Here is a 16256-nt window from a genome sequence, read left to right as displayed (position 1 = left end):
AAGACGTGTTTCATACCCGTCAGTGAGTGGTTTACTATTAGATATAACGTTAGGCTACTTAGTTTGAATAGCAACTCGTGTCTTTCCCTTATTATAATTGCAATGAAATACTTTATGTGAACTGGCAGTGTTGGCTATTCTATGGCTTATATATTTCTACCTTCAAACTAAGCCCACCTTCAAGGGCATTGATATAGAAGTAAAATCAATAACAAAATCACCTAAATGAGCCATTGAATGATTACGTTGTTTGTTATAAAGGCAACATTGACGCCGTTTTAACCTTGATGATATAGAGACACATGCATCTAATATTCGTTTGAAAGTTCTAGTGATTTCAAATTTTACAGTAGCGTCGCAAGTAAATGTTAGAGCTTATTATGCCCAACTTCTTCACCTTGTTGTTCTCGTATTGCTCTCTTTCTCTGCTACTCATCAGCTATTCAATTCAATGGGTTGAAATCCTGCAGCCACTGGCAGGGGCGGATCTTCTGGCAGAGTTGTAATTGGCGTCCCAGATCACCAATGAAACGTCAAATCTGCGGGAGTCAGCGCATGGCATTGGCTGGCGCAGAAAGTGGGCTGCGGCAAAACCAACTAGCCGAGCGTCGGACCTTCAGTCCTGTGCGAGCGGAGACCACCGGAGCGCCAAAGAAACTGGGACAGTCCAGATAACATCAGTAGAGCAAAGAAGTCAGACAACAGCTAATATTTAATTGTTCGTTAGAAGTAGGGATTATGACACTTTCAAAACGTTGCATCGAGTCTATACAATGAATGGATTTTTGCTTTTGTGCGTTTGTACCAGAATGTCACGTTTCTCCTGAAGCAAAAGCTTGTTTTGCTGAACTCGGCTGCGCAGGGAGAAAACGCTCTGGGGATCCGATCAGCAGTGGACATCACAGAGGCAGAATGGTTTTCTGCAGACAGCACTAGTGTACATGGAAAAAAGATTTCCACCTCTTTTCCACAAGCCTTAAGCAGCTGCGCCTTAACTCTTGGAGCTGGTGATGGGAGTTTTGGAATAGATTTTTTTCAAGTGCACTTGTTGGTTTGGAGATGATTGTGTTTCTGCTTCTGCTGTGTCTTGCGAATGGCGTTGTCTCTCAGATACGTTACTCGGTACCGGAGGAGGGGGAGCACGGAACGTTCATTGGGAATATCGCGGAGGACTTGAGCTTAGACCTCACGAAACTCGCGGCTCGCAGGTTTCAGACTGTGCCCAGCTCGCGGACTCCTTACCTGGAGGTAAACCTGGAAACCGGTGTGCTTTACGTCAATGAGAAGATTGACCGGGAGCGCATTTGTAAACAGAGTGCCACCTGCCTCCTCCACCTTGAGGTGTTTCTCGAGAACCCACTCGAACTCTTCCGCATCGAGATCGAGGTCTTGGACATTAACGACAATCCTCCTGAATTCCCGGAGACCGACATCACCGTGGAGATCTCCGAGAGTGCAACCCCGGGCACCCGCTTCCCGCTGGAGACTGCCTTCGACCCGGACGTTGGCAGTAACGCATTACGCACCTACGACATAACCACAAACAACTATTTTTACCTGGACGTACAGACGCAGACCGATGGGAATAAATTCGCTGAGCTGGTGCTGGAAAAACCTTTGGATCGGGAGCAGCAGGCAGTTCACAGGTACGTGCTGACCGCAGTGGATGGTGGCCAGCCCCCTCGGACTGGCACAGCGCTGCTGGTAGTGAAAGTACTAGACTCCAACGACAATGTTCCGGTGTTTGATCAACCCGTGTATTCGGTTAGCCTGGCCGAAAACGCGCCAGTGGGAACGCTGGTTATTCAGCTTAACGCAACTGACGTCGATGAGGGAATGAACGGAGAAGTTGTGTATTCTTTCAGCAATCACATCTCCAGCAGGGTTAAGGAGCTATTCGATATAGACCCACGCACAGGGAGGATAGAAGTGCGCGGGGATGTGGATTTCGAGGAGAGCAGTCTGTACCAGATCTATGTACAAGCAAAGGATATGGGACCAAACGCCGTGCCTGCGCACTGCAAAGTTCTGGTGCAAGTGACAGATCTGAATGACAATGCGCCTGAGATCACCTTCAGCACAGTCACGGAGTCCGTTAGCGAGAATGCTACTCCGGGAACAGTAATTGCGCTGCTCAGCGTCACGGACAAGGACTCCGAGGAAAACGGACAGACTCATGTAGAGATCCTGGGCGAAGTGCCATTTAAGCTCAAAACCTCGTTTAGGAACTATTACACTATTGTCACGGATGGCCCGTTGAACAGAGAGAGCGTAGATACCTACACCGTAACGGTAGTGGCCAGAGATAAAGGCTCTCCGTCTCTTGCCACAAGTAAATCGATTAAACTTCAAGTTTCTGATGAAAATGACAATGCGCCAGCGTTTACGCAGCCCATTTATGATGTGTATGTAACTGAAAATAATGTTCCCGGTGCTTACATTCACGCAGTGAACGCAATAGACCCTGATATTGGTCGAAATGCGCATTTAAATTACTCCATACTGGAGTGTGACATACAGGGTATGTCGGTCAAAACCTACGTGTCAATCAACAACGAGAGCGGAGCTCTTTACGCCCTCAGGTCATTCGATTATGAGCAGCTCAAAGACTTTAGTTTTACAGTCCAGGCAACAGACAATGGTATCCCCGAGCTCTCCTCAAACGCCACAGTAAATGTGATTATAGTGGACCAGAACGACAATGCCCCCTCTGTAATTGCACCACTGGGCAAAAACGGTACGGCCAGAGAGCCTCTACCCCGCTCAGCCGAGCCAGGATACCTAGTCGCTCGCATCGTCGCCATGGATGGAGATGATGGAGAAAACGCACGGCTGTCTTACAGCATCCAGAGGGGCAATGAAAACGGCATGTTCCGTATGGACTGGCGGACCGGAGAACTAAGGACTGCACGCAGAGTGTCTGCCAAGCGGGACCCCCAGCAGCTGTATGACCTGTTGATCGAGGTTAGGGACCACGGTCAGCCACCTCTGTCCTCCAGCGCCAGTGTGATGGTGACGCTGGTGGATAGCGTGGTGGAGGGCCACAATGGGGACCGGAGCGGTACGGCCAAAGCGAAAGAAACCAGTCTGGACCTGACTCTTATCCTCATCATCGCTCTGGGCTCCGTTTCCTTCATCTTCCTCCTCGCCATGATCGTGCTTGCAGTACGCTGTCAGAAGGACAAGAAGCTCAATATCTACAACTCGTGCCTGTCCGGCGACTGTTGCTTCCTGGGCTGCAGCTCGTGCTGCTGCGGCAGGCAGGCGCGGGCCGCTCGGAAGAAAAAAAAACTGAGCAAGTCGGACATCATGCTGGTGCAGAGCGCGCACGCCAGTGCAGCCACCAACGCGGCCGTCAGCGTCGCAAGCGCGTCGCAGGTTCCCGTGGAAGAATCCGGGAGCTTCGGCTCGCTCCACCAAAGCCAGAACTATTGCTACCAGGTATGTCTGACACCGGAGTCTGCCAAAACCGACCTCATGTTCCTCAAGGCCTGTAGTCCGTCACGGAGCGCCGACACTGAACACAACCCGTGCGGAGCGATAGTAACAGGGTACACTGACCAGCCGCAGCCTGACATCATATCCAACGGCAGCATCTTATCAAATGAGGTAAGGGCGCTCTATAAAGGCTCAAAACCTCATTCAAACTACCCAGTACATACACAGCATGCTCGATATTATTGTCAGGTAAAAACGTAAAATTTGGTAAAGCTTGGGCGCTAGTCTTAGTTAAATTTGTCATGGTTATGGTGAAGATTACTTTTGAAGTGTGATTATTGAATGTAATAAATCTGATATATTAGTCATGCCATAACATTTGGCATATACATTATCTGGATTTAACTCAGAATCACTATTCAACATATGCGGTGCAATTTCCTTCAACCCCCGTGAAATAAGTAGCTGTAAAATAATCCTGAGAACACATGCTTTCGTTATGCATCAGGAAGCTTTAAAATGCCAACAGAAACAGGTTGATTACGCGTTGCTGGCACACTGACAGACAGCACACACACACACACACACACACACGCGCGAGCACGCACGCACGCACGCACGCACACATACAAACATACAGTGCATGCACTCTCATTTCTAAATAGATTCCGGAGATGTTGTTTGTTGCAAAAAAAAGTAAAAAGAGTTGAGTGATTAAGATGGAGTAGAGAAAAAAAGACGGCTTTGGCTCCACGGCTGCAGAACAGGTCTTGGGCCAGGTCCTTCAACCCTGAGTCTTCATTAAGCATGCCAGGCACGGCCCTGCAGAGTCACAGTAGAACAAAGGCCCATCTATAGTTGAGCTGAGCTAAATAAGTGCTGCGCTTATTGGCTTTCTTAAACCGCAATGTCTCTGGGCAGGGCTATGTGTGAGGGAAACATATTCGAGGAAAAATTGTAAACAAACTCATCATAGAATATACCCAATTATGATGAATTACAAATATATCATTATTGTTATTATTGTGGTTATTATTAATATTATTATTATTATTGTTGTTGTTGTTGTTGTTGTTCTATTTGCCAGTATTAGTGTTGTGAAAATACTGCCCTTTTCGTTTCAGACCAAACACCAGCGTGCGGAGCTCAGCTACCTGGTGGACAGACCGAGGCGTGTGAACAGGTGAGAGACCGAGCGCACCTGGAGCCTCGCCAGGTGTCTACGAGGATGTCTCGCGAGCGCATTAACATTTATTTCGTTTATCCAACATTAAATGGGTGTTGCACATGTGAACTGCGGGGTGGCCGTTTCATGGCTCACTGGAGAAACTGGTGGTTATGTAAGCGAATTTAAATATATTTTTCACTCACCGCAGCATAGTCAGCAACTCTTACCAGCCACCCATCTCTCTGCAAAGTCTGAAGTTATTCGCGGTTTTAGAAATAATCGATTCACTCTGCTCTTTCAGCTGCAAATCAGTCCGCGATTATTTGAATGAGCTAAAATGTGTCGGGGGATTCCTTTCTAAACAGAACAATATTGCAATGCGGTCATGCTCGTTTCCCCCCATCCTTGCCGTGACTGTCTATCTGTTTCATACACTCTGAATTGAATCATTTTGCACCTTTATGAAATACTTCATGGGCAATTGAGTTTTCTGTTCTAATCCAGACTCTCCGTATCTCTCAGCTCGGCCTTCCAGGAGGCGGATATCGTGAGCTCAAAAGACAGTGGCCACGGGGACAGCGAGCAGGGAGATAGTGACCACGACGCTACGCATCGAGGACACACTTCCGGTGAGTTTTCCAGCCTATTCTCTTCTTTTATCGACAATGAGCGGTTCATCTGACAACGCAGAGAAAGAGGATTTTCGTGGCCGGGTTGTAGTGATTTCAAGTGAATTAAGGCCTTAGGCGTTCACCTCGGTAGACCAGTCACTGCTCTTGCTGGCTCGCACAACTCGCTTGGCCTGTGGTGCTGAATGGACAGCGACTTTCAGGTCTTTAGAGTGCAGCTGTTCACTAACATAATCGAGTTTGACTGCAGTTCACTTGAAAAAACAATACATTCCCACCAAATATTAGCAATTGAAAAACTTTGTGAAGCTGTCATACAATGTAAACGTCGTATTTTATCCTGAAATTGTCCCCTTACTTTTTCATTCTCACTGGAAAGAAATTATGTATAATTATTTGTATCTTTCATGGGATGCTCGTACAGGACAATGGCACTTTCTCTCATTTTAATCCGGTTGTTTGTAAATAATCTGTGTTAATGAGGGCTCTGGACCGTCCCATTGGTCCCTTTGGTAACCCACTCAAGCGACGTGACGGAATTTAGAACAGGACAGGGCTAGCCCGTCATTGACGGTGTGGGAACGGGACCAAATAGGTTGCGTCGCAAACAAACAAGCGATTCATTCAACAAGCGCTCTCCCCCAACCGCTTTCACCCACCAACTCCGCCCGTCCTCCCGCCTCCTTGCGCCCGGGGGTTGCTCTGCCCTTCCCGGTCTCACGACATTCCAGTCTTTTATCTGGCCACCTAAGTAACCCCGCGCAGCCTTCTTCAGAGAAATGCAAAGCCCTTGGCTATGAATGTATTTGATCGTGTGATTTGAAACGTACCCGCCATCCCTTTCTTTCTTTCTATATTTTTCTTTTTGGCTGACCAGTAACATACAGGGCACAAACGCCTCTTTGTTGTGAGGTGACACGGAACATGAATGCTACGGTGGAGGGGCTCTTGTGTCATGTAATCATGACAACGCAGTGTACAAATAAACACCAACCAAATAGATGCATCTTATTAACATTAATTTGCCTTTGGTGAGCATATGCCCTCGACCGCTATCTTGGCACGCCATATGCCATATGCATTCAGTTGGACGCTCAGGCCCGCAGACGACCATATTGTCCATCCCGGCACTGTAAAATATGAGAATATTACACTACACTTATTTTTTTTTTTTTCTCTCTAGGAGTCCATCTGTCTGTTTTTGAAGTGGGGCTGTGTTGTCCTCGGGCTGTTTTCTCGTGGTGGTTTCCGTCATTGTTGCATTTTTTCTCTTGTGTTTGTGCAACACAGGGCTAGGTCCTTGTTCGTGCTTATTTTCTGTCTGGATTCATTTCGCATCACACGGCGTTCTGTTTGATTAGGTTAATTGAACGAGCAGCTTGCGTTGTGTTTGATTCGTGTTTGGGAGTGGCAACATTGTGAGAATTAATGGGAGATTTGGAAGTGATCAGCTTACCCCACTGAATTTATTTATTTAGCCGGCTTCCTCAACCCATCAATTTGTTTGTGTTCTGATTTTTCTCTATTACTCCACCCCAAGCTCCAAACATGACTCACTCTCCCTCTCACTCTTCACTCCTGAATGCATTTTCTGGGAAACTTCATTTGGCTAAATGCTGGAGCTCAACCCGGTCTGCCAGGATTTAGCTCCGCAGAGATACTCTCCTCTTCCGTTATTACCATAGCGTTTAAGATGGAGGTCAACGGTGTCAGCGCTCAATACCAGCTTTTTAATATCCTCTAAGGGTAAAAACAGCGGCTGAGATCTTGTTTGTGATTACTTCCTCCTCAAAAGTACACTATTATCTGCTGTTAGGCAGGAAGATAATTTCATTTTTTGATAATGTAATGTTGTAAGAGGACGGTGATTCTGTTTGCATCAAGCATCCTGATGTTGTGGATATTCTATCTTAGGATATGGACTGGGATCTTCAAAGCAGACTAGTACCTTACGTTTTTTATCCCCGCTCTTTCCCCTCTCTCTCGTTTTCTGTCAGACTCTCTCTCCTACCCCTCCCCTCATTCCTTCTCCAGCAGCCTGCCATGTCGCAGTAAATCCCTCATTTAGGCTTCTGTTCACGTTATCACCACGGTAACAGCTCGCTGATCAGTAATTTATTTCGAGACCTCTGCATACCAATTAGCAAATGAAGGTTATTATCAGACCCCAGTTTACAGTAACCCCGCTCAGAGCAGAAGCTCAAACAGGAGAGGCTGTTGGGGAAAGATGGGGGGGTCAGTGAGTTCACAAAACATCTCTCTTTCTCCTTCCATCTGCACTTCAATCTTACCCCCCACATACACCTCTCAGTCTCTAGCTCCCCTCCTGTCTCTTGACCTTGTTTTCTTTGTTTGGATAAGAGAATAAGCCGTGGTACGTTTAGTCTACAGTTTTGCTAAGCCTTGTGGAAGCTGGTGGCACAGATACACACCAGCTCTTCTACGTGTCACTCTCAGGAATTAATACCTTTTCTATTTGATATTGACTTTGATCCAGATCTTCCCCAAGAGATAACCTTTGCAATATCCCACCCCTTTTTTCAGTCCTCCAAATGTCGCTCGGGGCGACCCCAGGCATATTTAATTTCATCAAATGTCAGGGAATATTGAGATGTCTCCGTGTGATTATGTGTTTGGACATTTTGGACCGGCCTTTGGTGGCAGTGCTCTCGAAATATCGTGCTCTCTCTTACCCCTGGCCTCAGATGTGCCTGCCATGTCTGCACCAATGGGCCTCTCTCTCTCTCTTTCTTACTTTCTTATCCCTTTTCACTATCTTTGTCTGCCAGTCTAGCTGTCTGTCTATCTCTTTCTTTCGATCGCTGTCTCTGTCTTACAAGGACTTGCATGCACACACACACACACACACACACAGACACACACACAGACACACACACACACAAACTAATATCCCCTCTTAATTTAAAGGCACCATGGAGATTTTTTTGGAGGGTGTGGCCTAAGCCCTTCTACAAACATGTTGACTGCTTGAAGACTTATTTTGGATGAATAAGAAGCATTTCTGCAAACAGTCCGGAGAAAACAACTTCAGATTCCTCGGCGGATTAGGGGCTAATACACTGTTTTTGGACACTTGTCGAAATATGCTGTGTGTTTTTCGGGGGGTTTGTTAGCATGTTGTACCATGTTAATCCTCTTTGGAGGAGCAGCTCAAATTCCTCCCTTGCTGACCTGGTCAAAGGGCTGTGTGTGAGGTCGTGCAGTCTGAGGATTAGCTCTCTGTTCACTCCCAGCTCAAACCACCGTTCGGCCATTTTACCTCACAACACCTATCACTCATGCACTCACACACACACACACACACACACACACACACACACACACACACACACACACACACACACACACACACACACACACACACACACACACACACACACACACACACACACACACACACACACACACACATACACACTCTCTCTCTCTCTCTCTCTCAAACACACACACACAAACATATACATATACAAACACAAACAAGCACTCACACACATGCATGTTAACATATACAGTATACACAAATATTTTTTGTGTTGCAAGGTGCTGGTTCTAATCCATGATTCCACTAATCCCATAGGGTTTTAATTACAGAATAATTCAGACAGAGATATATGGAGGTGGGCTAATGGTGAAGCTGCCATCTTTGTCTATTTCACTATTTCTCTCTCCCTCTATCCCTCCCTTCTCCTCCTCTCTCTTGGCAACTCCAATTATCCATGCTGGGACCCTGCAGTGAGACTTTTCCACCACTTAAACATGTCTAACGGGATCCCTGACTCACAGAAGGCCTCCATTTTAAGTTCTCTTTACTGTGGAGGACGAGAAGGAGGAGGAGGGCTCATGTGACTTGCATTTGTTCTTTAGCCATTTCATAAAAATAGAGCCCAATTCATTCCCAACTCGTTGCCTTTGGATGCGAAAGGTTTTAGCTCGGATAATTTTTGCATATTAAGAATCACCAGAGACGTTTTTTTCCCTCCTTTGATCTTTTTGATAATTTTCCTGATTTTCTTTTCTCTTCCCCCCCCCCGCCCCCCCCTACTTCGTTGATCATCCACCAAGAGTTAGCAGAGATAGAAACCGAGGTGGATTTGAATTTCCAGCCGAGTTCTCTTGGCACTGTCTTCAGAGTTTATGTCAGACCCTTTTGTTTGATTCTTTTCTTTGCGAATCCTTCATTCTTGTGTCGGTGAGGGTGTGCGGGGGGGGGGGGGGGATACGACCTCTCTATCCCTCTATCACAGAGCTCAGTGGAGGAGAGGAGAGAGGAGAAAAGAGAGAGGGGGAGTAGGGTTTATCTACTGGCCTGCCTCATCACACTGTCTTCCTTTGATCTCACAAGGAGAAAGAGAGGACCCCGCTAGGAGGAATTAGAGATTTGACTTCTCATACTGAGCCCCGTGTGTATGTGTGTGTGTGTGTGTGTGTGTGTGTGTGTGTGTGTGTGTGTGTGTGTGTACGGGGCTGTGTGTGTGTCCTCATCCTCCATACGTGCTTTGATCATAGTTATTACACATTTTGTGGAGTCTCTCTCCCTCCATTTTTTTTCTGACAATAACGGGAAGGACAGGAGCAAAACCCAGTTGTCACGGTGATTAGATTTGGCCGAACGAAACTCATTTAGCCCGTATCACGCCCAGGGTTTTTAATAGTTTTCAAATTAAGTCATTAATGTCATATTTAGTCCTGACTTATTTCTGTGTGGCTCTCAAGTTTGTCATTGCCAACTTTCCAGCTGTCTGCTATGCGTTAAAGAATGAGTCCTGATGAGACTTTTCTGAACTTCCACTAACTCAATGTGTGTGTGCTTAGAAGAAACATAGATGTATGGATGGATGTATGCATGGAAGTGAAACTGTAAATGTAAAGCATAATATCTATAATTCACTCTGCAATACCTTGTTTTAACAGCCATGCCGCCCTAACAAAGACAATATATGAATTAATACACTTGAAACAGTTTTATATAATGTGTATTTGTATATTAGTATGTCTATACATAAGGTTATCACACACACACTCAGACAGATACTGTACATACAGTATGCAAACACACACAACAGCTTCTGATGTTCTCTTATCTCCCACTGTGTGTGTGTGTGTGTGTAGGCACTGACCTCTTCTGATGTTCTCTTATCTCCCATTGTGTGTTTGTGTGTAGGCGCTGACCTCTTCTCGAACTGCACAGAAGAGTGTAAAGCACTGGGCCACTCGGACCGATGCTGGATGCCCACCTTCGTGCCCACGGACAGTCGCCAGGGCGCTGATTACCGTAGCAACCTTCACGTGCCAGGCATGGACTCCGTGCCCGACACTGAGGTATTTGAGAGCGAGGCACAGCCGGGGGATAAGTCATTCTCCACCTTTGGCAAAGAGACGTCCCTCCACAACCACCTCCACCACAACCACAACCACAGCCACCACCAAAACAACCACCAGTACAACCAACACAACCTCCACCATCATGGCACCATAGACCGGAGAGAGTTAGATGCACTTCTGTCTAACTCGCGTGCGCCTTACAAACCTGCCTATATGAGTGAGTATTCAGGGGACAGCCATCCCAGCCAGTCACCTCTCTGATCCGATCCGATCTGACCCAATGACAAGATGACAGGGGGAGGGACAATCCAACCTCTCAAACGCTAATGCTAACGCTAGCCCCCCCTCTCCTGCCCACCCCAATCTTCTAGATCTAATACCTCGAAGTGCCTTTTCCTCTCTATGACTTCCCTTACACTACATTTACACTAGCTCTATGATCATCCATCATCCCTCCATCTGTCCAGCGTCTCATGCTTACCTCCTATGCCTTCACACCTTTCCACTGCTTCTTTTCTCCAATCCACTTTGGGCCTTTGCTGTGTGTCATGTGGGAAAGCTGTGCTCGTGTTTCGTGATGAATTGTGACAGCTGCTGTGGTGATGCTTTGCGATTTTATGAATGCAGAGAGACTTAGAGATTGTTGTGGTGTCGCGTAGGGGCATAACCTCTCTGTGAACAATTATGAAGAAAATGTTATGTCTGAAGAGTATGCGATGGTAACACGACTAATGTTAAAATGTATTTTGTTCAGTGAATAGCCAAAGATGGAGTTCACAGTCGTGATATGTAACCCTACTCCTGGGATGATGTTTAGCCAATAGATTTAGAAAACAGGGTATCTATTTCACAGATTAAGGACACTTTATTAGCTATATAAGACTGCTTTCTGTTGAACATGGTGTGCCTTGCTGGTTACTGTGATTATTTAACAATATGGCAGGTATTGATGTTGTATATGCTCAGCTTCCACGGTATTTACAGTGTGTTAAATGGCAGCATATTATTTGTTACTGCTATGTTGAATCACTAGCTGTTATGACAGTACTGTTGATCTTCTCCTGGTGTCTGCTGCTTTCACACGGGTGTATATGGATGTGTATGTGAGAGGACAAAACCTAGCGTGTGATTTTTTTTTTTTGTGCATAATTTTCAACAGAAGCAAACCTAACATAATGTGTGTTTGTGTGTGTGTCTGTGTTTCCTTCCTGCAGCGCGGAAAAGGATATGCTAGCTCTTTTCGTGTGGACATACCAGAGACCGCATGAGTGTCTTTTCATTTCTTTTTTTTTTGTGCACAATCAGTCACAACCGACGAGGAAGAGCATCAAGATATTTTTTTTCAACTCCGTTCCCTTAGCCGTCCATCTTGCTGCCTGCGCCCATGGACTGCTCACGCAGACACTGGATCAAAGGGCGGACAAGGAGAAAGAGAGACTCAAATGGAGGCAAATGGCCAAGATACACACTCTCATGGGTTGGATCTCAGCCGGACTGAGAGAAGGAGTTAAGAACATGGAACGGACAGATGAGAATGGAGGAGGTGGAGGAGGAGGAGGAGGAGGAGGAGGAGGAGGAGACGAACGAGAGCGGAGCTGTTCCTCTCGCGTCATCCGTGTGTGCCTGTTTACAGCGCTACTGTACATCTTTAAAAGAACAAACAAATGAACAAACAAATAAACTAAAAAAAACAAACAAAAGGAAAGTTTGTGAAGACAAGAAGGAGGGTAGGGGAAAAAAAGAGACTATGTTGTGGAAAAACGGAAATATTCACTGAGCCCTTTAGATGTTTGTATACACACCGAGAAGCCAACTGTACAGGAGAATTCTTTGTGCATTACAAAATGCAATATCACTCTTTTAGACTTGACTGTTTTCTACTCTGTGTGTGCGTATGTGTGCGTATATGCGCCTGTGTGCGTGTGTGTGTGTGTGTGTGTGTGTGTGTGTGTGGTCAGGTGTTTCTCCACGTCTATTCCAGCTTTATAAAAAACAAAAGAAGAAAAAAAAATACAACAGATGGTCAGGAGTTCTGTGATCAGGAGATTATTTTGGGGCGGTTTTTATTTTATTTTTATTTCAATTTCATTTTTTCTTTTGCGGGAGGGTGGTTCTGTTTTTGTGTTCAGCATAGTGGGCCAAGACTCTATCGGCCTACCACTCACCTCTCAGATACATCCAGTAGTTTATATCACGTGTGAAAAAAGTGTTTACTGTACTATTTTAAAAGCTTCAAAATAAATACAAATCTATATATATATAAATCTATCTATATATATATCTAAACTTTTTCTCTCAGAAGGTGTGGTATCCGAACACTATGTTTTACCAGTGTAGTCTTGGCTGCTCAGAAGCAAGTGCTTAGATGACAAACATTACAGGGGTGCTCAGTTGGACAGCAAGCCTTATCTTGACAACACGTTTTCATCATTTCAGAAAGGACTCTCCTTTTTCCACTTTTTTGGATATTGAGATTTATGTCTATAAATAAAAAGGAAAGTAAGACTTTAGATTTGAATTCATTGTAATTCTGTGTTAATGTAGCCAAAAAAACGCGCCATTTTTTAACCAGAGGCCAAATATGAGAGGATTATACAGTATAACACATAAACACACACACACACACACACACACATGCAGGCACACCTAAATATAAAGAGGTGACCAATAAACTGACAAGCAACAACTGTGAGTTCCTCTTGTGTTTTATTTCAATGTACTCTCCCTCACTCTCTCTCTGTCTCTCACACACACTCACTCTTCAAGTGTGTGTGTGTTGAGTGCGTTTGCATGTGTCTGTGTATTTTGTGTCAATTTGTGTCATTCTACAATTTGTCTCTTAATAGTCCAATTGAGAAATCAAAGGTACATGTAAACTATTTGAAAACACTTCTCTACCGGTACTATTAATTATTACCTAGAATAGTCCCGGACCAAGTTACACCCACAGAACATTGGACAGGAAATGTATTATACAAAATGAAATTTTATATTTATTTCACCCTTTTTGTAGTCCATTACAAGAGATAAATGCCTCCATCAAACACTGTGATATCTCTCCCTGGAGAAAATATGTTCATGTTCACATATCTTCGACAAGCCTAAAAATATCCCTTTTGGAGGAGCAGAGAAAGTGAGAGAAAGAGGACAAGGGGACATTGTTATTGAATTGATGGCGTTTAAACTCTCTTTGCTTTTATCACTTCTCCTCTAAAGCCCCATTTGCGTTGGTTGGAAGACTGGAAAACAGGCACAAGTGTAATTATTCCATCTTACATTTCTCGCAGCTACTCTGTTTGATCTCGGAGCTGTGCTACCTCACACGAGGCCGCGCCTAAAAAAAGAGAGCTCTTGCAACATTCCAATGACCGGTTGTCCCTTAATCATCATAATTGCATTTTAGCGTCAAACAAAGTGGAACAAAATACAATATATTTTTCCCCATTGCACTAATACAAAGCAAAGACATTTTTTTTTTATACGAATAGAACTGCAGTGAAGAGAAATAATTAATCCTGATGTAGGACACTGGCTGAGAAGCGCAGCGATAATATCTCAATTCCGGAAAATGAAATAAATGATCTGTGACCTCAGTCCATGTGAGGCTTCTTCACAAACCAGCGCTTTTAATCTCCCCTTCTGCTGCTGATGAACACCATGAGATGGCGCGAGCAGGCAACGTGACATCATCAAATATAAATTAACACATAAAAATCACTGACTTCCATTTCCCTCCAACACGTCCCCAAAGAGAGGAGGGAGTAAGAGAGCGAGAGAAGAAGTGGGGAGGACTGGACAAATGTGAGAAGAAAAGAGATTGAAGGAGAGATAGCAGAAGCTGGCCTCTGACTTAAGGGAGTTGGCACATAGCTTGAAATAGAACACTGTGAACATCTGGATGCGATGAGGACACAGGAGCCGTGTCAGAAGATGACCATAACAGTCAAGTAGCCATAAATAAATGGATATCAGTGTGAGTGTGAATGAGGTATCTGTCTTAGTACTTCCTTGTGAACTAATGATCAACCCTACCCCACACACAGGCAGTCGGTTAGTGTGGCTCAGAAGACAGACTGAACTCTCGTCTGGTATGCTATATGCTAAAAGCCCCCCTAATGCCATTACCATTACTGCCTTACCCACCCCCACCCCCTCCACTCTAACACCCTCCCCACCCCTCCCCCACACCGTTAGCACTCCAGTTTACTCTCCTCTCATCCCTCTCTTCTCACCCCCTCCCTGGCCAACCCCCCCCCCCCCCCCCACATCAGCTCACCATTTGTTCGCTCTCTACAGTGACATTCCTCCGTTCCTCCCACCAACCTCTCTGTTCTTCAAACTATCGGGTAGATAAAAGCGAAGGCAAGAGATAGAGACAGAGGGATAGAGAGATAGAAAGAACGAGAGAGAGGGAGAGAGGGAGAGGGATAGAAAGAAAGCCATATATAAAAATCGAGACATGGGAAGATAGGTAGAGATAGAGAGAAAGAGGGAGGAGAGGAATGGAGGGAGGGAGACGGGGAACATAAGGACTCATCGTGTTCTGACTGGGTAAAGGTGTTGCACGTCTGTTCTCACCTTAGAACGCGTCTCCACAGGGAGCACTTTCAAGCCATTTGTGTGAGTGTGTGTATGTGTGTGTGTGTGAGAAAAGCATAGGAGTGTGTATGGGCCTGAGACTTGTGTGTGTGTGTGAGAGAGAGAGAGAGAGAGAGAGAGAGAGAGAGACATATAGGCATGTATGTGCACACGTGTGTGTGTCTCTGTGTGTGTGTGTGTGAGAGAGAGAGTCGTAGGTGTGTAAAGCTGCCAGCTGTGCATGTCAGAGAGGTGACACTGATGCGAGCGTGAGGGTCGTCGGGGCCCTTTTGGCAGCTCTGCGGAGCCTCAGGGGCCCTCACCTCCTCGTCAGACGGGCTGCTGAAATGCCGCTTAATGGAGCGGGACGGGAATGTCGGAGACGCTGGCAACACAGAGGTCGCTGTTCCCAGGTGTGCCATCTGCTTGGAGAACCCACTGGACAGGGAGATGTGTGTGTGTGTGTGTGTGTGTGTGTTTGTGTGTGTGTGAGTGTGTGTATGTGTGAGTGTGAGCGTGAGCGTGCATGTGTGAGTGTGTGTGTGTGTGTGAGAGTGTGTGTGAGTGTGTGTGTGTGTGTGTGTGCGTGTTTGTGTGTGTGTGATTGTGTATGTGTGTGTGTGTGTGTTTGTGTGTGTGTGAGTGTGTATGCGTGTGTGTGTGTGTGTGTGTGTGTGTGTGTGTGTGTGTGTGTGTGTGTGTGTGTGTGTGTGTGTCTTAGTTTCTGAGAATAGAGACACAATGACAGAGTGTCTGAGGGATGAGAGATGCCTGTGTCTGAGGAGTAACATTGTCAACACTGTCACTGGACACTCAGCTCTATAGACTTCCTTGGCCACTATCCCCCATTGCATTTCAATACAAATGACTCCATACACAGTCCCATGGATAACACGGATGACTGGAACTCCCCACTGCATTCCACAGTGGTATGTTTTCTCAGATGCCACTGCTCTGGGTTCAGTTGTGTCTGTTATTGTATGAATTTAAACGGCTTTGCCATTATATCTTTGCTTTAATTCTTTATGTTTGCCATGTAATTCACAAAGACCTAGACTTAAACTGGGACTGGAACTAACACAAGAGTGGCTTGTGTTGCA

The 16256-nt window shown here is 45.6% G+C and overlaps 1 protein-coding gene across 4 annotated transcripts; it reads left to right on the top strand.

The window, feature by feature from the left end:
- The first annotated feature begins 443 nt into the window (after positions 1 to 443).
- pcdh10b (protocadherin 10b) lies at positions 444 to 13264 on the top strand. Of its 4 annotated transcripts, none has more exons than XM_031587294.2 (5): positions 444 to 3441; positions 4563 to 4621; positions 5111 to 5235; positions 10418 to 10575; positions 11793 to 13264. In XM_031587294.2, exons 1-5 carry the CDS (start codon positions 1060 to 1062, stop codon positions 11844 to 11846), a joined length of 2778 nt encoding a protein of 925 aa, XP_031443154.1. In that variant the 5' UTR covers positions 444 to 1059; the 3' UTR covers positions 11847 to 13264. The 4 variants fall into 4 exon arrangements, with proteins under 4 accessions (XP_031443154.1, XP_031443155.1, XP_012689366.1 ...); XM_031587295.2 differs by having other exon boundaries at positions 445 to 3441; positions 5129 to 5235; XM_012833912.3 differs by having other exon boundaries at positions 445 to 3609; positions 5129 to 5235; positions 10418 to 10795.
- Positions 13265 to 16256: the final 2992 nt, after the last annotated feature.

Source organism: Clupea harengus, chromosome 20 (genome assembly GCF_900700415.2).
Source record: "Clupea harengus chromosome 20, Ch_v2.0.2, whole genome shotgun sequence".
NCBI lineage: Eukaryota > Metazoa > Chordata > Actinopteri > Clupeiformes > Clupeidae > Clupea > Clupea harengus.
The sequence above is the reverse complement of the archived record's forward strand: the minus strand, read 5'-3'. Positions and strand labels throughout refer to the sequence as shown.

Excerpts from the sequence above, each read along its gene's own strand:
- pcdh10b (XM_012833912.3), top strand. The coding sequence starts at position 1,060 with ATGATTGTGTTTCTGCTTCTGCTGTGTCTTGCGAATGGCGTTGTCTCT. Across the intron at positions 4,622-5,128 it reads AGACCGAGGCGTGTGAACAG|CTCGGCCTTCCAGGAGGCGG; the intron begins GTGAGAGACCGA and ends CGTATCTCTCAG. Across the intron at positions 5,236-10,417 it reads GCATCGAGGACACACTTCCG|GCGCTGACCTCTTCTCGAAC; the intron begins GTGAGTTTTCCA and ends GTTTGTGTGTAG.